Source organism: Oryzias latipes, chromosome 7 (genome assembly GCF_053564925.1).
Source record: "Oryzias latipes strain Hd-rR chromosome 7, Olatipes_Hd-rR_3.1".
Lineage (NCBI taxonomy): Eukaryota > Metazoa > Chordata > Actinopteri > Beloniformes > Adrianichthyidae > Oryzias > Oryzias latipes.
In genome coordinates, this window is record NC_136243.1 from 16,460,148 (window position 1) to 16,485,234 (window position 25,087).

Genomic DNA, 25,087 nt, shown 5'->3' on the forward strand with positions numbered 1-25,087 from the left:
TGATACTCCGGTGGGCAGGGGCAGTGTCACCACTTGATGTCTGGGATGTTTTTGTGGATTGTTCCCTCATCCTGGCACTGGAAGAGGTGGATGGAGCAGCTATCTTTGCCCCCCCATTATCATTGCTCCCTGCACCATTAGGGGGGGCCGACGTCAGTACCAACGTAGTGGGAGATGGATCATGTTGCACACCAGGCCCCCCATGAGTATAGATGGCCGCCTCGTCTTCCGCCAGCACATCAAACTGGTTGGACAGTGCAAGATGGGGAGGCGATGTCTGCCTTATCTGGGCTCTCCTTGTGCCTCTGACAACCACTTCAGTCCAGGATGGATGATTCCTTGGTGTGGAGCAGGAAAAAGGCCGAGCACATTCTGTAGAGTCCATAGGAAGAGTGTCCTGGGCAGCCGACAGTTCAAGGATCACTCTCGACTGTTTGGAAGCTACTCCAAAAGCGCTTTCAAGGGGTGTTTCCTTTACTTTTAGCTCTGCTGTTAGTTTATGTATTTGTTCCTTTAGCTTTGCAATAGTTTGGTTTGTTTGGTCACAGATGCAATTTAAGCTAGCCATCTCACCATTCACAGAAAGCTTTTCCAGCACGGTTGCTCCGCTGTGTTAAGGAAGCCCCGCCGGGCTTCAGTCAACGTCGCGTCAGCCTCTGGTGAACGCCGCTCCGGCCTCTGGTAAAGGCCGAGCGGCATGAAGGTGCGAAGAAAAATAAAACCTGCAAAACAATTCCAGGTACAGAAAACAGCATAAAAATAATTTAAAGTTATCCAATTCTTAAAAAAGTCTCACTTCTGTACTTCTGAGTACATCTGTACTCAGACGTACTTCTGAGTACACAAGTACTCTGTATTTCTTTGGGCAAATGTAAATGTATTCAATTTACTTTTCTGTATTTTTTTTCACTCCTTTTAATTGTGCAAATCAGATCAAATAAAATCTATAATTTACATTAAACTTAATGTGAAGAAAACAAGAAAAAATGTAAAAATACATTTCCAGTTTTTTTTTTATCTGCATCGCACATCCACCAGGGGGCAGCATTGTGTCGCATTTGAGCTCAGACGCTATTTTCTCTCCAAGAGCCGGGCCTTCGTGCGTGTGCGTGTCCATGATATGGGGGTTAGCTGCTGTCCGGGTCTTAGCGGCATAACAGCTGCTAACAAGATGCACACGACTAGTGGCATCTACAATGTAGAGATACATGCAAGCTAGTTTAGGTTTAGAAGCTAAAATATATATATATAAAAATAAATCTACTGACGTCGTTCGTCAGAAACACCAGCAGAAATGGCGGGGATTATCAAAAAACAAATCCTCAAACATTTATCAAGGTAAGTGCTTTTGAAATCGTGTTAGCCGGTTAGCTCAGCGGGGTTTGCAGTAACTTGTTTAAGCAAAAAACGCATGAGAAAGAGGTGGGGGCTGCGTTTCTCCACGGGGCTGGTTCGTGTGATGTTGGTTGCCATGATTAAGGTTCTGTTCCACATCGAAAGAACACCTTAAAAAAATGCCGAGCCTTGTAGGGGACAGTGAACGCAGCAGAACCCCAGCCTGCTGGAGAGCACCACCACTTTCTCTGGCATTTCTAACGATGACCGTTTTTATCTGCCTCTTATGTGTTTAACTTTGATACGTTCGTGTACAGAATTCCTAATCTTGGAAATTGTTCAAGGGTATTTGAAAAACGTTGGTGCTCAAATAGCACTTTAAAAAATCTTTTTTTACAATTGTTTATTAAAATTCTGTCTTATTTATAATGAACTTCCTAAAAAGTACTGGACTTATTTGTATGTATTATGTTGCTGAGCCATCCTTTCACACTAAAGCTCACGGGTCACGCAGATTTACAGTAGCTGGGGGGGGGGGGGGGGTGTAAAGCATTTAGACTGGAGCTCGAACCGTTGAGATTCACCAAACTGCCGGTCCCATGGCTCATCAAAATGACGTCAGTGACGTTTACTCCCCTGCTAACATCATTCAATTGCAGGCTAGGCCGGTTCTCCTCTGACCCGATTTTATGTGCTAATTTCAAATACATCACCGTTTGTGCTTTTATTTCGGAAATATTTGGGTTGATGTTGCTTCAAATAAAGCTTTTTACCTTTTTTTTTTAAAGAATTTGAAACTGTTTCCTTACAGGTTCACCAAGAACCTTTCTCCAGACAAGATCAACCTGAGCACCCTGAAGGGCGAGGGCCAGCTCTCCAACCTGGAGCTTGATGAAGAGGTTCTCCAGAACATGCTGGATCTGCCCACCTGGCTGGCTGTCACTCGAGTGTACTGCAACAAGGCTGCCATTAGGGTTAGTCCCTGCTCACTTATGCAGCCTGAACCTGTACGGGGAGGGGGTTTCAGAAACAGAAGTGAAACAGACACGAAAAAAGAAAAGAAATGAGGAAAGATTTCTTTAGGTGTGCTATTGTGGGTGTAAAAATCTAAATAAAAGCGTTCTTACTACCGGTGACTGAGATTTTGCAGGGGAAATGAACAGTAGTAGTATAAAAAAAAGGGATGAGCACTGCTGGAGGCTCTGCTTTGAATATTATGATCCTTTAGACCAGCACTGGTTGCTCTTAATGGACAGGCAAGACATGATTTAGAAAGACACAGAAAGCCAGAGGCGAGACTGATCCTGCGATAGGCTGGCTGCTGTGCAGGGGACTGTCGGGCTGCCTGCTTTGTGCTCCCAAACTGTCTGAATGATGCAGCTCCTGACTAACCAGATTCTCCTGGAGTTTCTTTCCAAAAAAACAGCTTTATTATATCTTTCAGCTTTTTGACATATACTACATGTGAAAAAGTTCTTTTGTGTGATCCTTTCGGTCAGCTTATACCTTTTTTTTTTTTAAACATAAGTTGAACTCCTTGAAAAGCTTTAAGCCGAAACACATTGTGCCTCACTTTTTCTCCTAAAAAAAATGTCCAACGCATTATTAAAAGTGATCTTAAAGTTGACCAAATATTGTTAAAAAAATTGCTTTTTTTAAAAACTTACTTTAACTAAAATAAATAGGATAAGATCACTAATTTGCTGCCTTATTTACGTTATTTTATGTGTTTATGAACTATACACTAACACCATAAAAGCTACGTAAAGCAAAGAAGGACCACATGTAAGGAATTTCAAGCCCCTAGTTTAAAAAAACAAAAAAACAAAGCAGCGACGCATGTATGTGGTGACAATCAAGGTTTTCAAAGAAACGTTTCAGACTTTTCCAGTAATGGTATTGCTCATTTCTTTGTAACAAAGTATTTTAGAGTTTTTCGAAGCCATCCATAGAGAAAATCTGAGCCAAAATGTGGAAGGATTAGGCCTCTGGGTGCATGTGACCTCCCCGCCCTCAGGTGCCACTGCTTTAGGAACTTAATACGCTGCTGAGATTGTTGCTCCACATGAGTTCAGGCAGATAACAAACACAATCCTCTGAGCAGGTGCCGGCAGTGCACGATTCAACAGTTATATGCTATTTATTTAGTCCGTGTAGAAAGACACAAGGGGGTTCAGAGAAAACTGGAATCGATTTTTCCAATCATTCTTTTCTTTTTTTAATAAAGCTTATTTTTTTGAATATTTGAACAATCAGCAGTATTTCATTAAAGATCCACTCAGATGAAAAAAGTGTTTTTAACATGTTCTTGTGGCATTTTTCTAATAACAGAGGACGCATATTAAAATAAAATTAAGCTTAAAATTGCATTTCTGAGTTTTCCTTTATTCAACTGTGTGAAGCTTTATGAAAAAGAGCTTACTTGTCCTATAGAAACCACAGTGGGCGGGGCACGAGCGTCTTGCATCGCTTCATTCCGATGCCTCCACTTCCTTATCTGAGCTAGCGTTTGGCTAGCTGGATAGCTCCAGTATTGCTCCCTTATTGTAGTTGTGCCTGTAATGTTAGGTTGTGGGTGTTAGGGGCTGTAAGCTAACAGATGGATGACGGGAAGTGGGGGTGGGCTTGCTCCGCACTAACAGTCCTGCCCACAACTTGGAGGCGGATTTCTGATGAACTCCCGTTGCTCTGCAGAAACTATGTCCTAGAAAACAACACAGGTTTTTGGCTAAAAACAGCATAATGATAAATAAAAGACCACTAAGAACAGTTTTACAAGAGATCAAAAGATGAATGGAGTGGGACTTTGAAGTGGAGAAAACAGTTGACCAAAAACATAAAAATAAGTCATTGATGGAGCTTTTGTTCTGTTGTTTTTTTTAATCTGCTTTCAATGAAAAACAGTTCAGACTGTTGTGTTCAGAGTGACACTGATGTCTTTTTCAGATACAATGGACAAAGTTGAAAACAAGCCCCATCTGCTTGGTAAGAATGACGCCATTGAACTCCCATTTCTGCACTTTCCTCCTCCTTACTAACATGAATCCAGCCGTTGTTATATTTTTAAATGTAAACTATTATGCTCTTTTGGCGCCGTTGTGTGCAGACAGTGATGCCTTGATGTGTTTCCCATTGTGTAGTTCTTGGATAAGGTGGAGGTTGAGATGAGAACTTGCGAAGAGCCTCGTCCACCCAATGGCCCTTCTCCCATCGCCATAACAGCAGGCCAGAGGTGAGCCACGAAGAAACCCTCGTCTAACGAAAACCGCAGGTTCTCTGCTGATCCCCAAACCCCGTGTGCTTACAGTGAGTACGGCTTTGCCGAGAAAGTGGTGGAGGGCATGTCCGTCAGGATAAACTCCATCACCATTAAGGTGCATGCTCGCGCCTTCCACGCGTCCTTTGAGCTCTGGCAGCTGCAGGGCAACAGCCTCAACCCCAAATGGCAGCACAGTGACCTTCGTTACACCCGCATCACCGACCCCAAGAGAGGAGAGGTAAAACGTCTTAGCCTTTCAGTCCTCACACTCTTTGCCCTTTGCTGCCTCGTAATGCTATAGACTAAACGCTATTGTTCACCGCCGAAGCCACATGCGCTAAACTATTGAATCAAGTCAGATGTTTTCATTAACGGCAGGCACTATTTTGAGATGAGAAACTGAGAGTGGGGGTTTCTAATCCACTTAAAGGGAAAAATGGGCTTTTTATTTCCCCTCTTTTAAAAAAAAAAAAAAAGAACATGAGACATTTCTGTGTTGTAGGAAGAGGAATCGCATCATGAGAGTTTGATATGATAATTGTTCCAATCAGGTGCTGACATTTAAAGAAATTAACTGGCAGAGTCTACGAATTGAGGCAGACGCCATTGAGAGCGATGACCAGGACCTCGGGAACACGCCGCTGCGTCTCATCACCAACCAGGGCCGCATTCGGATTGCCCTTAAGCGCAGAGTGAGAATCCATTTTTTTTGGTTTTACTTCTCTTCTGTGTGTTAGACACCCAGCTGGGTGAAGAGCGCTAATGTTTACAGGTTTAACAGATGAAGAGGTAGTTGTCTTCTACTATAACATTGAAAAAAATGCAAAAAAAATCTAAATTTTTATGGATTGATGAAGAACTATTGAAAAATATAAGTATTAGTACTTATAACGTCAAGATCACCTTTAATGCAGTTGAGTTAAAACAAAACAAGATACGCAGTTTCTTTTAACACAGGAGCTTCAGCTCTAGTGTTGATATTCTATCGATTACCATAACTCTTCAACCATCTATGAAGTTAACATAATTCCAACGGATTCTGAAGCAGACAAAAGCAAAAACTACGGTGGCCCTGAAGTGCAAATCACACCAACAAATCACCCAATGCTCAAACATATTAAAGATCGCAACAACAATTTAAAAAAGGCAAAACAAATGATAGAAGAAACATTACATTTTAGAACTCAGAATAAAATTCTAGAACCAAAACATGATAAAAAAAAAAAAAACTGAAATGAAAGGTTTCTGAAAACGAAAGTAATTTCCAGAAATCAAAATGAAATGTTAATTAAATACATTTAAAGTTTTTTCAAAGGTGTCTTCAAGTTTTGCACACTAATAAAAGTTCTATGATTATAACTCAGCTTATGCAGCATCGCTTCATGCTAATTAACTTTCAGGCCAAATTACGGTCTAACGTCATCATTCAATCAGTAATGTCCCATAGTACTTACTTTTTCCAGTTTCTTAATGTCTATTTTTTAAACATTTCCCCAAAAGCTTCATTTTTAATTTGTTTAAAAAAATTTGGAAATGTGTTCTGGTTTCTGGAATTTTGTTTTTTTCATTTCTAAACTGTAATTTTTATTTATTTATTATAATTTGTTTTGCCGTTTTATTGTCTTTGTGATCTTTATGGTTTTGCATGAAGTGATTTGTTGGTTTGATTTGCACTTCAGGGCCACCGTAGCTTTGCACCGCAACACTTTACAACAGTGAAGTGTTTACACCATCAACTTAAATCAACTCTTGTGGAGAAAAGTGGTTTTGCCAAACTGTTTGTTCTCAGCCGTCTCTGCGCCAGAATCCGTTACAGTATGTCAAAGACCCTGGCTGTGTGCAAATTCGAGGTCTGCGTTCTTCCTGGGCTGCATTTGTAGGCTGCTAGCGTCACAGCGCCGCGACAAGTGCTGTCCAAATTCAACGATTCCTTCAAGGTTTGGTCTGGTGTATCCTTCTATGCTGTCCATTTCCCAAGAGGCATTGCGGCCGAACCTGGAGATTTTCTGACAACGATGGCGGACTGTGAAGCGGGACCCGGGAGTTGGAAATAATTACACCTCTAAGATTAAAAGTTGGATCAAATAAGCCAGGAAAAATTTAATCTCCATGGTTCACTACTCCTTTCTGTTCAGGACTCATGGTTGCTAGGCAACAGGACATTTGCCGATATAACGGCTGGAATTATCTAAAGGCTGGACTCGTCCAAATTTACAGCCGTTAACATCCCGCCTACCCGCTTGACAAAGTCAACGTCGTCCGGGAAGGCCGCGGCCATTGGAGGATGCAGTCCTCGAATTTGTACACACACGTTAAAGGGTTAACTGCTGTTACAAGATGTCAGTGCTGATAGGCTGAAGTCAGACAGTTGTTCATGCCCGTCATTAATCCTCATGGTTATTCAGGTTTGGAAATCGAAGCCATTCTTCCACTTTATTTAGGAGAGGAATCTTTTCTCTGTTAGTCTTTTAATTAAGCTCCTAAAAATATGAAATTTAGAAATTATTTCTTTAAAAGTCATTAAAAGATGTTAAATTTGATGTGGCAGGGCTTACATTTTGCTGTTAATAACTTGTTCAGTCGGTTTCACTTTTGGTGAAATCTCCCAGAAAGAAATGAAGTAATGCAAACTTCCTCCAGTTTCTCTCATTCCAGCATCACATTTGATGTTGTAATCTGTTAAAAAAAGGAACAATTTTTTGGGAACTTTGAAGGCCCTGGAAATCGCAGAACGTTGACAGAGCCAGCTCAGGAGCAGCATGGGAAGCATAAATTTGATATTGGCTGGTTGGGGAAACTCACACCTGAAGGCAAAGACCTCAAATATGTCTTGTGTGTCTTTATCTTATCTGCAAAATAGACTTTTTTTTTCCATAAGTGTTTGCTGCATGGCATTTGACAGAAATATTTCCACCTTTGTTGTTCCATACAGATAAAGGACTGTAACGTGTTGGCATCTAAGCTGCTTTTCATACTGGACGACTTGTTGTGGGTGCTGACAGACTCTCAGCTCAAAGCCATCATTCATTATGCCAAGTCTCTGAGTGAGGCCATGGAGAAGTCAGCACAGCAGAGGAAAAGCATGACCGCTGAGTCTTTACAGGTCTCTCTACTCGCACACAAACTCATTTGTCTCTTTGCTCTAATGTACTATTCATGGTCAATGGGTTTAATGAGGTTTATTTATAGCACTTTTAGATCTACTTGTAGTAAATATGCATGTTTATGTTGCTTTAAGGGGTATGTATTTTTTCGGGTTTCAGATGTTGTTTTTAACTCTCAGGGGATCCTCCCCACCAGGGACCCACCCTTCTCTGTGAACAGGGTTTTTGCAGGGGGATTTCTCTGGTGGGGCAGCTTGCTTTGATCAGGGGGGATCTTGTAATGCCTCTGTGATCATGAGTGGGTGGAGTCTGGTGTAGACAAAAATAATTTCCTCACTTCAGCATGCAGCCAGATTTCTATTTCATTTTTTTTTATTCTACATTTCAGGTTATGTTTCATGATGTTGTCTGTGGGTGGGGGTTGAGGGCACTGTGTGTATTTTTATCATATATATATATATATATATTTAAATCCAAATGTTTTTGATTTTTTTTTCTCTTGGATTTGTTTGAAATAAGGTTTTTATCCTGTAAAGCATTTTTTGTAAAGTTAAAACTTCACACGTTGACTTAAGTTCTTTCACTAAACTGTGAAGTGCTTTATAAATAAAGTTCGATTTGAATCATTTTTGCAGACTTTACAAGTAAGAAAAACAAAAACAGACAGAGTAATGAAAGAACCATGTCTAACAAAATTAAACAATGTGTTACAGCTTAAATTGAAAAAACGAAATATTTTCTTTTGTTATATGTACAATTTTCTGTTTTTCTATTTTGTTTATTTCGTTAAACATTTCTTTTCATTTGAGTTTGAGTGTTCAGGAAGTATAATTTTCGCGTGTGCATTTTGTGGTTTTAGACTGCACCTCCTTCTCCTGGACTCCACAGCCTGTGGACAGAACCCCCACCTTCCTCAACAAGCACCCCCACCAACATGAGTCAGTACTTCGACCTCTATGACGTCAAGGAGTCTTCCTATCACACCTTTATCTCCCGCTTGGACTTACACATATGCAACGACAGCTCCTCCATGGATGAAGGTGTTTCATTTAATCCACATGGACCATAGCTTGTGCTGCCGTGGGACTTTAAAACCTCTGTGTTGGCTTATTCAGACATAAAAATTCAGGGTTCTTAAGCTAATCCCAAAACACGGCCACTTGCTCAGTATTTTGTGGATAACGGTGAGTATATTTGAAAGGCCTCTTTTGTGATCTCGCACAGATGAGGCTCCCCCGCCTGGCTTGCAAGGTGCTATGCAGCTGACCTTCAGAAAACTTGGCTTCGACTACTATCCCATTCACAGACCAGGTGACCACTGAGATTTTTTACTTCGTACTTGGTTTTACCTGAGGTCAAGTTTTGCTTCTAGTGTTTGAGGTGGGAGGATTTGCTCTGTAGTTTGAGTTAGTCCCCCAAGAGGGACATGTTCTAAAGTTTGAGTTACAGTACCCCAAGAGGGGACGTGCCCTATATTTTGAGTTACAGTACTCCAAGGGGGGATTTTCCAAATAGTTTGAGTTCCAGAACCCAGAGATCAGTCCCCTAAGGGGGATGTGCCTTATAGTCTGAGATACAGTCTCCCAAGGGGGACATGCCCAATATACTTTCAGTTACAGTACCCTATGGGGTGATTTGCCCTATAGTTTGATTTCCAGTACCCCATAGATCAGTCCCCCAAGAGGGCATGCTTTGCAGTTTGAGGTACAGTCCCAAAAGGGGATTTGCCCTTTAATCTGAGAGACAGTCCCCCAAGGGAGGGATGTGCCCTATAGTTTGAGGTCAGCCCCCTAAGGAGGGTACCCTACTGTTTATGTTCCTGTTTCTTAAGGTATGGGATGCTCTATAGTTTGAGTTACTCTCCAAAGATAGATAGATAGTCTTTATTGTCATTGCAACATTGTGCAACGAGATTAAGGTGCAAAATAATCAAATAGTAAAAATAAAATCACAATAAATAGTATAAAAACAATATAAAATACGGACTGACTTAAACAGCAGACATAACCCAAAGGGGTACATCCTCTAAATTTTGACTCGCAGTCCCCTAAGTTAGCTGTGCCCTATAGTTTGATCTAGAATCCCCAAAGAGAGATGTGCCCTACAGTTTCAGTTACAATGCCAGTGTTCTTGGTTTTTCAGTGTTTCAGAAAAATGTCAGTGAAAACATTTTGCATTGGAGAACCTAAAATTTGCATCAGGAACTTTTCACATTAAGTGGTTTCCAGACTAGTAGTGCTAAAAAATAAGGCATTTCATCATCTTAATGCTTTGATTAACGCAATAATCAAGGCTCTGTTACCGTATCTGTAAGGTCTAATTACAGTTTCATTACAGGAGACCAGATTTGTTTTTTTTATGTTGCTTTTTGCTCTCCTGCACAGCTGACGGATGTCGACACTGGGAACGTTACAATGGAGCCATGGAGGCCCAGGCCCAGTGGGCTTCCAAGCTGCTGCAGGAGTACCAGAGACGAGCAGAAGCCTGTGGCTTCCCAGGTCCACATGCTGAGCTCTCTGAGCCAACTAAGGACTCCCCTGCTAAAACAGTCCCAGGTTGGGTTTCTGTTTTGATGTAAAACATTCTCTATTGTATTTTGTAAGGATGAATCTCCATGTCTGTGTTTGTCTTGACACACGAACTTGTAGCTTTTTTTAATACACTCATTTCATGACAAATGGCTGCTCTGTCAGAGGATTTAATAGATCATATAACTATGCTAATTTATCATTTATAAGCAGCCAAACACTCACTTTTAGAAAGCTGCCATATTATTTTTTCTGCTTTGGACCGCTGTTGTAACTTACTGTTACTGTTGTAATTGTCAGAGACAGTTGTGTAGCTACCCACAGTTACACCATCATTGGTTAATCAAGCTCATGCTTATCCTTTAAGTCAACTTCTTCAAAATGAAGACAAGCAGCTGTGAAAGCGATCGAAATGGAGTTTGTAAACTTTCTAACAGCTTTTAGAGTTTAAAATATCATGTAGAACTGCTTGCATGTTAACAAGGCAAGTTGTCATTCACTAAAAGAGAAAACATCAATGGTAGATTGCAAATATATGTGAATGATACTACTAATCTTAAATATACACGTGCTTTTACATGAGCAATAGTTCTAATACCAGCCATTTCCATTGGTTCCCTCCATTCATTTAGGCCTATAATCTTCAGATGGGTTAACTTGATTAATATTACTAAAGTTACTTTGTGCTGCCAATTGTTTTTATTGGCTTGGGTTGCCACCAACTCTCCATGCAGATGAACACTGATGGGTGGAGGGAGATCTGTAAACAACGGGAATCACGGGTCTAAACTGCTTCACTGTGGCTCCTGCTAGACGTGACTGTTACATTATTTCTGGTTAAATTAAATAAGTGTACAACAGTATCAAAAGGTCCATATTTACTCCCACATAGTACTTTCCTTTAGCGATGAACAATGTAAACACTGTTATAAACGCAAACGCAGTACACTCCGACTCACTGACTGTTGGCTAGTTAAATCCCTTCCTAATTTGGAGTAAATCCAATTTTAAATAAAAAAAAAAAGATCTGTCATCTATAATAAAGCACCCCCCAACACACAAAATTAATTCTGTCCTGAAAAAAAATGCATCCACTGCTATGTTTTGGAAAAAAATGAATTAATTTCTTTCCATCTCACTCAAAACCAAAATGTATTGATCATTTTGATAAATTTAAAAGTTGGGGATGTGACCGCTTGTAAGCAAGACAGCAGACGCACTTAGAAATGTATCTGGGTGAATGCAGAGATGGCAAACCCATGTGGTTTGCTTTGTAGCTCGCAGTTTGCCGTTTTCTGGATTCAGAGCTTTAGAAAGTCTTTTGGAACATGTCAATTCTGGGGGATATGATCCCCTTTCAGCTTTAGCAAAATCATCTTTAGAAACACAGAAAACCACACAATGTTAAAAAAAAAAAAGACTTGTATGTTTCCTTCAGGCCTGGTCCTGAAATAAACCTTTTTGTAGGAATGTAGTGTGAGCTTGGATCTTTTATTGGCTAATATCAAAGAGGAGCTTTTTAGAAGGATTTTCAAATGCATTTACACATGAATTTAGCTAAAAGCTACAGCCAGTAAAAAAAAAAAACTTATTTTTATTTGAAAAAAACGGAGGGTTTAATTACAAACTCCATTAACCTAAAAGTCAAGGGCTCATACAAATTGTTTCAAAAATAGTATTTTTTATTTAAATTGTCTCTGTATTTGCAAACATTTGCTGCATTTCTTTGTTTTCTAAACTTTTCTTAGATGGACAGTCCAGCACCAACTCAAATAACTGGAGCAAAGAGCAGACAACCAGCAGAAACTCTGTGACAGCGAGTGCAGAGGCATCGATGAAGAGGCTGAGATCCAGCTGTGTGGTGATCAGGATGGATGATGTGGACATTCACCAGGCAAGCGTTTGTCATGAACTCATTTAAAAAAAAAAGATTTTTGATGATCGACCAAAGAAATCTTGTATCTGAAGGTGTTGGGGAAATCATTATTTGTGCGGCTGGCCGGACAGCTGCTTTGTGTTAATTAGGCAGAAAAAGGCGCCAGCTCATCAGCCGTCTTTGGCGTTTTCTGAGAGACCTGACTCATGGGTCGCAGGCGGGGAGACTTACCAGCCTTCGCTCATTTTTGATCTAGCACCCAATTTTCCTTCCTTTTAACCTTTCTTAAAGAAGCAAATACTTGCGTTATTAAAAGATAGTTTTGTATCATTGTGATGATTTTTTTTCTCCTAAAAACTAAAGCATAGTGTTGCAAAAGATTCATTCTTTCATGCTAAAGAAAAAAGGTGAGAAAATCTCTTTAACTTTGATCTTTTGTGGTCAAAGTGAATTCTGCGTTTTCACGTGTGTCACCATCAAAGAACATCACATTTCCAAGGTTATTTTGAATGTAGATCCCCCTTTGTTAAAGGAGAATACGAGAAAAGGAAATTGGGTTCACGTTTGGTCTCCACCTTCACTTTCTAACAGGAAATCCAGTTCAGGTTTGGGTTTCTCTGCTCAGTAATGTTGCATTTTGCTGCATTTCTTTTCTTGCAAGTAAACAAACAAACAAATCCACCTGCAAAGACATGTCTTTGATTGTCTTTTCCTCTTCTAGGTGTCTACAAGGGCACGTCAAAACAAGAAGACCAATTCTTTACTGTCTTGTAACCGGAAACTTCTGCGTTTGCCCGATAATGTACCAGCAGTCCATCTGCAGTTTACAGAGTACTACTTTCCTGACAACTCCAGTTTACCAGGTTAGATTTGACATTTTAATTATTGTTTTATTTCTCTTAATTTTCTGTTAGTGTCTGCTGCGTCACACATCCGTATCATTTCTCCTTTTTCTTTGCCTCTTCCAGTGCCCACCTCAAACCTGTATGCTCAGCTGAACAGCCTCCAGCTGTGTGTGGACTCTGCCAGCATTTTGTGGATCAGTCTGTTTTCCAAAGGCCTCCTGCACACCCTGGACCAAGTCAAAGCTTTCTACCACTTGCAGGATAGTAATAAAGTGGAAGAACATGTAGATATACGCATGGACGCATCTCAACTTAAGGTGGGGGGTCTTACAGGGTTCTATTCATAGCCTTTTTTTGTATTAAAAAAAACAAACTCTTAAGTCTTTTATTTTTTTCCATAGCTGATAGTCCCCCTGGATTCATCCATACTGGACCATCCAGAACGCCCACAATCCCTTTCTGTTATCATACCCCAGATGGCTCTCAGCAACACTCGCCACTGTCCTCATGGCTCCAGGGCTGACCTCAGCAGCACCTGTGAAAAATTCTCCAGCTGCTCTTTTTTCCAGCCAGCAGCAGGTTGTCCTTTTCCCAGAGACCCCAGTGCCTTCCACCCCATTCCCTCCGCCTTCACTCAGCACGCCAATGAAAAAGAACTCCAGCCTCTAAACAGAAAGCAGCTACGATCTCAGGACGTCTGGTCTCTCAGTTTGTCCCATGTCACTCTTGGGTTTGATGGAGCGCGGCGCTTCCCAAAAGGCAAAACCCAACCTTTCGTTGAGCCCTTCGCAGTTTCCGTGTGGATGTGTCAACACCCTGCCTTTCAGAGTGAATCTCAGTCTTCCCCTTCGAGTCCTGAAAGAGTTCGGCCATGCTCTTTGGAACAGGAGCCTTCTGAAGGCCAATCAGCTTCCGTCCACGCTCTGATCCACACCATCACCCCTGTCAGGATGTGGCTTAATCACTACCAGTACGTCGCCCTTTTGAGGATGAAGGATGCTTTGGCTCGGTTGGGTGCTGAGTTGGGCCGGGATGTGCGAGGACTTAAGCAGACACTTGGTCAAAAGACAGGACCTCCTACGGTTTGTTTTGCTTTCCTGGCTGGTTCCGTGGAACTGGGTCTTCTTTTGCCGCCAGTCTTAATGGAGCAAGAGGATGAGGTCCCTCAAACTCCAGAAACGGACAGCCCAAGCATAACAGACTGTGACGTGTCCCCAACACACCAGCCTATCACTGTTGAGCTGCAGGACAGTGGGTTAGAAAATGGACTCTCCTCCATCAATACAGGCACAACTGCGTTTGATCTAGATGAACCAGATGGGGGGGTGGATGAGGCGTTTGAGGCTGTGGAGGTAGGCCCGGACGGTAACGGACTGACATCAGAGGAGGACACCGCAGTCCTGTCGCCTCCCCTCTCCCCTGGTGGACCCTCTCCAGTCATCTCCCGCGAACCATCTACCTTCAGTTTAGACGACGAACTGTCAAGCGCCATCAACGCCACCAAGGATGTCACCAAAGACGCCATCAGTGCCTCGCTGGACCTGACCAAAGGGGCTTTTTCAATAACTAAAGATGCCTTTAGCATGCTCAGCTGGGGTTCAGGCATGAGCAAACTGTTTAGTGCACAGGCAAGGTAAGTTAGCCTTACGTTCTGATTGATTGACTGTAAAGAATCAATAAGTAGGGAAGAAAAAGCTGGAGGGGTAGAATATGAGGACCAGGATTAGAGAAACCCCATTTTTACAGATTGACCAGAAAGACTACAGGTACATTTGTGTGTGTGTGTTTGTAGGGAACAGGGTCAGCGTTCAGAGGAGTCCTCCCCTTCTTTACGTCACAAACCCATGAAGCCGTCGAATTCCCAGCAGTCCTTCGACAGCGCCATCCTGGATGGCAGTCTTCCTGACAAAAACCTTTCCATCGACAGTGATTTAAGCGACAATTTTGTTGTTGTCATGGACTCAGGTGCTTAGAAACTACTTCTTAATCGATCTCACTTAATATCATGTTAGTTCAACTTGGCTTATGTTTGTAGAATCAGGCAGGGAGTCTATGCGTCTGAACAATCCACCTGCAGACAGCCGAGGGAGCCCGGCCCCGGGGACCGAGGGCGGCTCATCCGCTGATCTAAGCAGCTCCCTGTCTCAAAGTACTGAGGATTTGTTACAGGATATGGTAGACACAAAGCAATTTTTAATATTTTTTTAATAGAATATTTAGGAATTGTTTTAAGTACAATTCTTAGTGAAAGTGTGATGTTCTGCTGTGAAGTCATCAGTTCTGCTGCTGATCCTGAGTGGAATAGCTAGTACCTTGGATATGCATGGAGAAGACCAAGTTGTTGCAGTCCAAGCTCAGAGTCTGACACCTGTGCAGATGGGCAACATCAGCTTGTCGGACCTTTTGGCCGGACTTGTTCAAGGTAAATCCAAAGCATGATTTTTTTTTTTAATGCTTTCCGTTTTCAAATCAAATGCAACTTTTCTTTCCTTTTATTTCTTGTTTGTCTTTGGCATTTCAAGTCTTTACTTTCAAAGAAGAAATGTTTGTGAATTGCACTTTTTCTTCTTGAACAATATTGTTTTAAAAGATGAGCAAACATGCCGTCTCAAAAAACTTGATTTTCCAAAGCATTCAATCTTTAGCTTTTATAAAGCTTTATAAAGTCTGTGATAGGTGAGATATGTTGCTTTGAAGCTTTAAAACTCCTCACTACACACTTTAAACATTTTAAACACTTTAAACACAGACATGAACATTTTCACAGTTTTCTCTCAAAGTTCAAACCGTCATAGAAAAAATAATCAGTATTATAGAATGAAAACAAAGATCTGTATGCAGATTTGGTAAACTGAAGGGGATTGGGATGGAAAACTGTTTTGCACAGAAAAAATCAGTGGAAAAGTGAGACCGCGATATACCGAGGGAACGTTATAGAAACATACCAAAACCAAATGTTAACAGCAAATCTGTGCACATGGTTTTACTAAAGCCTCACAGCTGCTGAACATTACCTGAATGAAGCACGCTGCATTCACTGACCCACTGACAAAAGGATTCCATTGATGATCAAAATTCGATCTGACTGAAAATGATTCTTAAATTTTGTAAATTTTGAAGCGAAGAAGCAGATATTGAAAATATATCTTACTCAATATCCATCTGTGCGTATTGACGTAAAATCTCCAGAAAAATGACACATTGGGTTTGCTGAGCCAACGGGATCTGCCTGCTTTCGTTCTGCAGCTCCAATTGAGGCGCTGCAGGGATCCGAAAGGCGGGGGAGCGCTCCCGCATTGTGCATGCGGGCAGAAACGGGCCCGTCTGCTGGCCTGGCCGAGTCGTCGGGCTTCCTGGATGTAAGACTCCAGGACTGCCGGGCAGACTTGCTGGCTTCCACAGTGGCTAACATCGGGCCTTTCCTTGAAGATGAATTCAGCGTGGATGGGCAGCCGATGAGGCTTCACATGTGCAACATCACCATTACCATGAAGGTGGGTCATTTCCTGCTGTCGAATACTAGACAAATCGGAACTTCACTCCTTAAACCTGTTCAAATCTGCTTAACATAGGAAATATTACAAATCCATAGTTTACAAAGTGGCTAGATATGCAGTTTAATAAAGAACTGATACTATCAAATGTTTTTTTGACCTCTTTTTGGACTGAAAGTGAAATAAACTGGTTTCTTCTGAAAATGTTAGATTAAGTATTTGTGTATAAGGTGTTCTTTTAAATTCTCATTTGTAATTTGGGATTAAGATGTCCATCTAACTGTTAATTTCTTGAATTCCCTGTAATTCAGGATGATGGCCCCAGAATCTACCCAACAGCCCCCCAACCTGTCCCAGCCAAATTCATTATCGACCATCTGCTTATGGAGCGAAGTGATGACGGCATCATGAGAGTCAGAAGTGAGTGTTTCTCCACTGCGCATAACTATGTGATACAGATACGGCAGGATACCATGTCATGTCTCCAAAGAGCTAATCGCAGCTGCTTTTCCGATTGCAGCTGACAGAGCGGAGCCTAAGGCAGTGACCGACATCCCTCCAGCTGCCTCTGGTGATGCTGACGGTTCTGAATCTGACCAACGGGAGGAAGAGGTAGAGACAGAGGCAGACACACCAGTTGCTTTTCCATGTTTTAGGTCAATGTATAGTAAAGTTTAAAATACTGAAATTGCAAATGTATCTTTGAAGAAATGCTTAAACCAAACGTTTACAGTCCAACAGCAAGTCCAGTGCCTTCAAAGGTAGAGCTTTGAACCGGTACAATAACATGGAGGTGTTTTTTAGTTCAAAATCATATTTAATGCTCAATTTGACTAATTAATTTGCAATTTGATCTTGTGTTTTGAATGCAATTGACAATTCAGTATGAACATTTACAACAAACATTTTTTTTATTTTGAAATAAAAGTAAAAAATCAATTGCATTTGAATTTGTCCTGGGGTTTTGGAACCATAATTCCAATTGAAAAAGCATTTTGCAATTTACGATTCAATAATAGTTCTCAAATTCTTTTACATTTTGGGAAAAAAATAACCTTCCATACAGAGGAGACTTTTTCTTGTTGAAATGCAGCATTAACCTAAAAGTAAACATGAAATGTGAAATGATGTCTGGAGCAAAATGTTTCTCCTTTTTAAAAAAAACCTCTTGTATTAATAAGAACTTTTCATCCTCACACTTCATCCCATTGAAGCTATTGTGACCTTCGCTATCAGAGAAAATGCATTAATATTCTTTTTTTCTGCTGTTGATTTAACAAAGCTTAAAAACAGACTTGTAACAATATGGAAATGTGTTTTTGTTGCATGTAGGCTTTTAGAACACTAGGTACTTTTTAAAAAAAGTTCCCAAAACTTTGATAATTACTTTCCTAAAGTAAAACGGTCAACAGTGATCATACAGCCAATCCGAGTTTACTTCAAAAGCAGAAATTTAATTACTTTAATTACTTTTTTCATGAATTTAAACAAAATTTATCCTTTTTGGTTTGGATATCCTAAAATTACAGTACTTCAACTTGTGCATTATGCTGTCCAGAACTGGCTGTCACTCACCAATTTTATCACCTCTGACTTTGCAGAGACAAACTTCAGAGTCCCAACTCTGCCAAATGCAAGCTGCCCTCACCCAGGCCCTGCAAGAGAAAGAGCGCCTCCTTCTGGAAGTTAGAAAATACGACCCTGCCTTTACTCTTTAAGCCGCTTTTGGTTCTTGACTGATTTTGCTGCTGAGAAAATATGACAAGACTATAAAAATAGAGCAGTAAAAACCTGAAAATGGGAGACGAATCTGAAAACCAATTCATAAGATCAGGAACAAATCCTCTAAGTCAACACTTGATGGTATCTTGTTGTTAAGTCTCATCCTCACTATAAAGCCATAGTGTAGTTGGTGTGGTAAACACAGCATGCCTTGTGGTCCGGCATCGATTTTCTCCACTTGAGCGCAAGCGTAATGGAAATATTAAGTCAAGCACATGAGAACCTTTGTTCTCCTGCATCGACACTGCCAGACAGCGGGCCGCTCGTCCGCCAGCCACTTCCTGCATGCTCTGTGAACAGTGTTCATTTACATGTAGCACATTTACTATTAGATTAAAGTAACTCACTTTTAGTGGCTGTAAACTACAAGAAAAGTTGCTTTTCTGTTTGTTTTTGAAGTGTTAATTGTAAAAAGTTAAAGCTGAACATTGCACTTTTGTTCTTTAGAAAGAAATTGAATCTTGACTTTTACTTTAAGGTCACAAATCAAATTATGTTTATTTTAATTTTTTTTAATTCATTTTGTAAGTGATATTCAGAGTTGTGAAATGTTTACGTTTTTATGTTTTATTTTTGGCTCTGTGACATATTTCCATTTGCAGAGATGGTCTAACATATTGCTGAAACTAAACTGGATCTCCATAACTTGATCTTAGTTAATGACCCATGGATTGTGTGTTTGTAACATGTCTTTAACTTATGTTTATTATTTATTAACATTTGCTTGCATTTTCTTCTGCCTACATATTGCTGAATCCATATCAACCACTGAAAGGGAGATCCTTTCTTTTTCCATCCCCACTTTATTCATTCTTAGGTCCAGCATATATATTTACCGAAATGATGGTTCTGATTGTGTATTTATTTGACAAAGTGAAATATACTTTTACCACAGTTATAAGAAAAATGCACAATTCCCATGTTTTTTGATCCCAATCTAGATTATACCTGAGAGGTTTTACTTTTCCAAACAAGGCAGATTGGTTGGTTTGTCGGCTTTGGATCAAGAATCTTTTTATTTTTTTTTAGCCTTTTGTATTTTTCAAACCCACATCTGTGTCTCAATTTGAAATACTATGTGAAGATCATTCAATTTAAAACCTACAAAGGTTTTTTTTTTTTTCTTTAATTCCACTTTGTTTTAGGAGCCTTTTAGTGATTAAGTTCAAATGATGTCTCATCTCTAACTGTTGGTTACCTTTGAAAATAGAGGCAGAAACGCCCTCTTAAGGTGGAATGTTACCTGTTAAAGCAATAGGAGCCCTTTAGTTTACACATAAAGATGATTCAGAACAGCAACTATTAGATGTGCAGTTGAATTCTTGCAGTGCGTATTATTAAACTTCAGAGCTTAGCTGCATGCAGATGTGATAAATATTTCAGTGTAACAGCAGATATGCTGCCCGCTCACCGCAATGCCACCTCTCTTTTTTAGTAGTTTATTCTGCATGGCCTTAATAGATATGGACGTTAACGGTACTAATTGAAACGTGCCACGCTGGATTCAACATGTAGCTGTAAAGTTTTCCTCTTCACTGTCGGGCCTCAGTGTTAAGTAGCATCTCTCTTCCTCTGATCGACTGGTGCTTTTGGTTTAGACCCATAGCATGTTACACTAAAGGGGTTTGGTTTTGTTTTTTGCACTCCAGGAGGGCCTCCTCCTCCTCCTCTTCCTCCTCCTCCTGCAGCCTAACCCACCCTTCTGTGCCATGCAAGGAGGAGGTGAACAGTGACTCAATGCAAGGTGGTGTTTCCTCCATCAAACTGCACATGCATATACTGAGGTGTTTGTACTGTGTGAGTGCAATTCACTGGAAACTGCACTTGTTTGAAAATCAGATGACTCAGATGTTGTACACAGTATTTTTGTCAGCTGGTTTAAAAAAGAAAAAGAAAATAATCACATTGACTTTTCTATGGGTAGAATCACTTCCATTGAGACTAAACTTTAACTGGTTCTGTGAACCAAAATCAGTGTGCTGTAAAGATTTTAAGTGTAAAAAAATAAACTGTTGAACACAGTTTGATGTTGCTGTGTTTTTTTCTTTCCAGTAGAAAAGATTTGCTGTTCACCGAGTGAGTTTATACCAAAGAGGTAGTCAATGTTTCTGTGAGCACTTAAGTAATATCACATTGAAGACGTTTTATGTTCCAAAATAACAAAGCCAAACGTTTGATTTTCTCAAAATTGGGAAAGAGTTGATGAGCAAGGAAGAAACTTCCTTTTCAGACGGGGACTGAACCCAGATTTGACCGTAAACACAAGACCTAAAAAATATGACCAATTCAACAACAAAGTAAATGCTATAAGATCCTTTCATAATATCAAACCTTTTATAAACATGAACCTCTAATACACTAAGAAAACGTCTGAAATATCAATTTTGCTTATGTCCACATAGGATTTTTTTTTAAAATTAAAACCCAAATCGTACCAAAAAAAATTTGAGAGTAAAATCTTTATTTACACAAAAAAACTAGTCCTTGGAAAAAGAATGTCCGCCTGCCTCTGTGGCTGGAGTTTGACAAGAGGCTCTTGAGGCTGTTTTAATCACCTGCATCCTCATTTAACCCACAGGTCAACGGTCTCAGTGAAACAGAATGTGCTTATACTTTGTGTTGGGAATCTGATCTCTGCTCTTCAGCCTTCGGACGGCCTCCCTCATGTGCTTGGGCTGAAGCGGAGGCGTGTCCCCCCACTTCTCACAAACATCAAGCGCTGTGAATCGAAAAACAAAAGACGCAAAAATGTTAAGCTTCCAGGAAAATGGATAGAAGCTGCATAATACTAGAAACTATTTGTTGCCTTAAACACTCACCTTCCTCGACAATTTCTCCAGCAAAAACCTTGGCAATACCAGACATTGCTATGACCACATTCTGGGAAACTGACGATCCTGTGATTGACTGGATCAGCTGGAGGTCGACCAAAAAAGCCACAAGAATGACAGAAGAACGTTTTTGGGAGGAAAAAGAATTAGTTTTTGTAGACAGCTCACCCTCTTGATGGCCGCCTTGGGGAAGGCAGAGCGTCTGTACATTTCATAGCGATTTAGTTGCTCTTCAGAAAAAGAAGACACCAAAACTCTAAAAGAATCCAGGAAGAACAAGAAACGGGGTGAAATTAATAAAGATGACAGCACCATGGAATATTTCAGGAAAAAATAAAAACGGCAGTCTTACTGCATCTTTTGTATTTCATCTTCGTCAACTTTCTGCCTTTTCTCCTTTTTCTTATCCGGCTCCACCTTTAGCCTTTTTGCAGGAGGCTGACCGGAGGTTCCCTCTTCTTCATCATCTCCAGGTGCAGCTTCCTTTTCAGAAAAAAAACCCATCATGATTAAAGTCTTCTTACACTTTAATGGATTTCCCTTCCTAAATTTTTAGTACTTCTTCCCATTTTTAATGTTGTGTTTGTTCAATGCACAATTATTTAGAATACAATGTGAGGATGTAAGTGAAGCTCGTTACATGTAAGTTTGCTACACTCTAACATACCCAACAAAAGAAGACTTGGATTTAAAAAAAGCAATGGTAGACCAATGTGATCAAGTATGAAGGGTTTATTTTTCAACCAAATTTAGTCAATCAAAAGTTATTTTATAATTAAAAAATGAACTGCATGTCAAAGCTAAGAAAGAGTCAGTTTTATTTTGTATATACAATAAAAATAATACATAAGTTAAATACTTCCTCAATGAAAATATTTTGCTTGAACATTGTTAATAAATACTCAGGATTTTGTACATTTTTCTTCAGGCTTATCTAGTTATTTACCTTGGGTCCCAATTTAATTGTCTTGGAAATCAATGTTCAACCCCTTGAAGCCCATTAATTCAAATATGCATCAAACATATTTGACTCCAAAATTACTATAATGTTCTAAATGAAAATAAAGACATATTGTACCAAGTTCTTTTTCTCTGCACAAAACCAAAACACGAGTATCATATTTAAACAACCATTAATATTGTGGATTGTTTATTACATCAGTTTCCCCCCAATTTTTGATAACAGATTTGGTCCAGAATTGGTTGTATGTCTATGTCAAACTTCCATAGATCTATGCATTAGACTGTAACTTTCTCCTCAATTGTACTGCTAACAACCTAAATAATTCTCCACTCATCTAGATTTTGCTTAGATTTTTTTTCTTCCACAAAGGATTTTTGAACACAGTCATTTCTACTCACATGTTTCACCTCCCTTGTGGATGGATCTTGTGCGGACAACTCTTTCTTTTCGTCTGCAGATTCTTTTGCGATGGCTTCATTTTTTATGTTCGTCTCTTTACACGGCTCCCCTTTGGATGCTGCTGCCTTCTCAGACTTGTCTTCTGCCGGCTTTATCCGTGCAGGGTCTGCCATAACCTAAGTTTCTAAACAGCAGTCTGCAAACACCAACGAAGAAGCTATTACGAGACTTTAGTTTCAGCTGTGTAGCCGGCGTATTTGAATAAATTCTGGATGAAAACTGCGTATCTCATGCACGTTCCTCTACAGCTAGCTAGAGACGTCAACAACAAAGCCCTTTGCCGCAACACTAGCAGCTAATAGTTAGCTGTTATAGTGCACTAATGTAGTCTACGGTCCTTAAACGACACACACCGGTAATTATGTCAAAAAGAAAAAAGGTCTACATAAACAATGGATAAATAACTATAAGTACTACATAGAAAGGCAAAAAACTAAAGAAGATAAGCTAGCTTTCCTGGTAAACATCTACCATCGAATAATAGCCTAAAAAAACCCAAGTGCTTCCGTTTCCGTTTTGAATAAACTTTATTAACAAGGCGTTAAATGTTTCTTTTTTTATGTCAAAATGTGTTGAAGTTAGTACTGTCCATGAAAAATGTGTCAAATTGCTCTCTCTCTCTCTCTCTCTCTCTCTCTCTCTCTCTCTCTCTCTCTCTCTCTCTCTCTCTCTATATATATATATATGTATAAACTCAACACAAAATAGAAGAAAATTGCAAAAACGAAACCAAACTAGAATATTTTAAGACCAATAGAACATACAAAACATTGTTTTTTTACGCCACCTTGTCACGGTTAAAAAAAAACAAACTCTGTGCTAAAGTTACGCAGGAAATACAACAACAAATATTGTCAAGAAAATAATACTTACAATTATTACATTTTACATAATTGTAGCTGTTCATTTATCATTTACAATGCAACCTCTAACATAGTTTATCTTACTCGTGTGTCCCTGTAATTTTTTTTAACTCCACAAAATATTGCAATACATTAAAATAACAATGTGACAGGAAACATGATGTTTTTGATTTTGTATGGTCAGCTGAAAAAATAGTGAAGTGTTAAAAAAATTTTCTTTTTTAATAAATAGACATTTTCCAAAAATGTAAAGTAGTGAAAAGGTCGTATTTTCATTTGAACAAAAAATATTAGGTTACATATTTGTCTATTTCATTTAAATGTATTCATATATACACATTGCTATTTCTTTTCATTGAAAAGTAAGCGATTTGCACACTATCCGGTTAGAAAATTAGCTCTCGATTTTCAAACCAACTGGGGTAACGGAACAATAAAACAATCTCCAATGTCCTCATAGAATCCTGCCAAGCGCCATGTTGCTTTTCCCCGTCCATATGTTTTATTAATCTGCGAAGGGCGGCGGTGGTAGGGAATCTGAGTGTGTCTGACTGAAGAGCTTTGGATTGGAGATGCAGAAAGAAAGGGCAGTTTCAAGGAAGTGACGGACGACGCTTGGAGGACTGGTCAGAGGAAGTTTGCTCGGTGGTTGGTGCCGTGCTGCTGACTGAAACTTTTGCCCGTTGAGCGCCAGCAGCACCGGGGAGAGGGACAGAAGGAGCCGCTGGTTGGAGGGAGCTTTTGTTCCCTGCCGCATAGTAGCTCTCAGGAATAACTTGAGGTTGGGAGAAGAAGAAGAGGGTCACAGAGGAATTTTACTACAAGCAACCCCCCTCCTTCTCCTCCCCGCACCTCCTGTTTTTTTTTTTTCTCCCCCCGTCTGGTAGCAGCAATGGGGAAAGAGCAGGAGCTTCTGGATGCGGCGCGTACGGGAAACCTGGCGGCGGTGGAGAAGCTTTTGTCCGGGAAGCGACAAACCGCTGGCGGATTGTCCGGGACCGGTGGAAGCGCCAACAGCGGCGGCCACGGTGCCTCCTCTCACCCGCTCTCCAGCCTGCTCAGGTACGCAGCGGGGAACCGAGAGACGGCATTGTCTCTTCTTGCCTAGCCAAACATTAACGGCGAGGATGTTATTCATATATTTTTTGGATTAGTCAACCAAAAGCAGCGCGGTACGTAGCAGCTTCTTTGTTAGCTCAGACTCAGCTCTGGTATTTTTCTGCCAGTTTCTGTTGGCACGTGCACGCGCAGCTTTTATTTATGTAAGTTATCTTTAAAAAGCTGGAACAAAAACACACCACATCTCTTTGGAAGAAAAAAAACCGGTTTCATGTGTCAGAGATTCATAGATTCTGCTGGACCTGCTTTGTGGTGGCTGAAAAACTCAAAGGAGGAAAAAAAAACCCACATTTTTTTTTCTTTTTCTATTGGGAGTACTTTATCCACAACCCAAAGGAAACCCCACACTGTGTCCAGGTGTGTCAACGGAAGCCGGAAGGGTTTGATCTTCGGCTATGGTCACAGGGGGAAGACATCAATGAGGTGTAAACATTTTGTTTGTGGTGATTCACATCTGGAGTGTTCTTGGTGTGCAAATGCTGGTGAGATTGAGTTAATCCTTTGAGGTCAGCAGTCTTTTTTTTCCTCCTCATTTTCACTTCTTTAGCTCCACATGCTGAATTATAGATGACAAAACGCACACACACAAAGACGGACACACGCGTGGATACTTTATAGTGAGTGCCAT

The 25,087-nt window shown here is 40.3% G+C and overlaps 3 protein-coding genes across 29 annotated transcripts in view; 2 read left to right on the plus strand and 1 right to left on the minus strand.

Annotated features, from left to right (window-relative positions):
- Positions 1-644: 644 nt before the first annotated feature.
- On the plus strand, positions 645-20,244 carry bltp3a (bridge-like lipid transfer protein family member 3A). 4 transcript variants are annotated; one of them, XM_078950369.1, is made up of 21 exons: positions 645-739; positions 2,147-2,309; positions 4,282-4,320; positions 4,476-4,567; positions 4,643-4,832; positions 5,146-5,286; positions 7,527-7,697; positions 8,558-8,738; positions 8,923-9,009; positions 10,083-10,253; positions 11,975-12,120; positions 12,824-12,965; positions 13,071-13,264; positions 13,349-14,580; positions 14,740-14,912; positions 14,983-15,122; positions 15,219-15,369; positions 16,194-16,441; positions 16,753-16,861; positions 16,962-17,053; positions 18,043-20,244. In XM_078950369.1, the coding sequence occupies exons 2-21, from the start codon at positions 2,247-2,249 to the stop codon at positions 18,157-18,159; spliced, it is 3,879 nt and encodes a 1,292-aa protein (XP_078806495.1). In that variant the 5' UTR covers positions 645-739; positions 2,147-2,246; the 3' UTR covers positions 18,160-20,244. The 4 variants fall into 4 exon arrangements, 3 of the variants coding, with proteins under 3 accessions (XP_078806495.1, XP_011475722.2, XP_078806494.1); XR_013657466.1 differs by lacking the exon at positions 645-739 and adding an exon at positions 1,067-1,338 and having other exon boundaries at positions 14,983-15,096; XM_011477420.4 differs by lacking the exon at positions 645-739 and adding an exon at positions 1,067-1,338.
- A 423-nt stretch (positions 20,245-20,667) lies between these two features.
- On the minus strand, positions 20,668-22,995 carry taf11 (TAF11 RNA polymerase II, TATA box binding protein (TBP)-associated factor). The gene is made up of 5 exons (XM_004070821.5): positions 22,417-22,995; positions 21,407-21,537; positions 21,223-21,310; positions 21,043-21,139; positions 20,668-20,942 (listed from the first exon to the last, which is right to left on the minus strand). The coding sequence occupies exons 1-5, from the start codon at positions 22,588-22,590 to the stop codon at positions 20,812-20,814; spliced, it is 621 nt and encodes a 206-aa protein (XP_004070869.3). The 5' UTR covers positions 22,591-22,995; the 3' UTR covers positions 20,668-20,811.
- Positions 22,996-23,803: 808 nt separating this feature from the next.
- Positions 23,804-25,087, plus strand: part of anks1aa (ankyrin repeat and sterile alpha motif domain containing 1Aa) — a 54,949-nt gene continuing 53,665 nt past the window's right edge. For 12 of the 24 annotated variants that reach the window (XM_023956738.2, XM_023956739.2, XM_023956740.2 and 9 more), the window contains exon 1: positions 23,888-24,402. In XM_023956738.2, coding sequence (XP_023812506.1) covers positions 24,233-24,402 — 170 coding nt within the window. In that variant the 5' untranslated portion in view covers positions 23,888-24,232. Of the gene's footprint in view, positions 24,403-25,087 lie in introns of all 24 variants that reach the window. The other 12 variants (XM_078950377.1, XM_078950381.1, XM_023956743.2 and 9 more) reach the window with 4 other exon arrangements.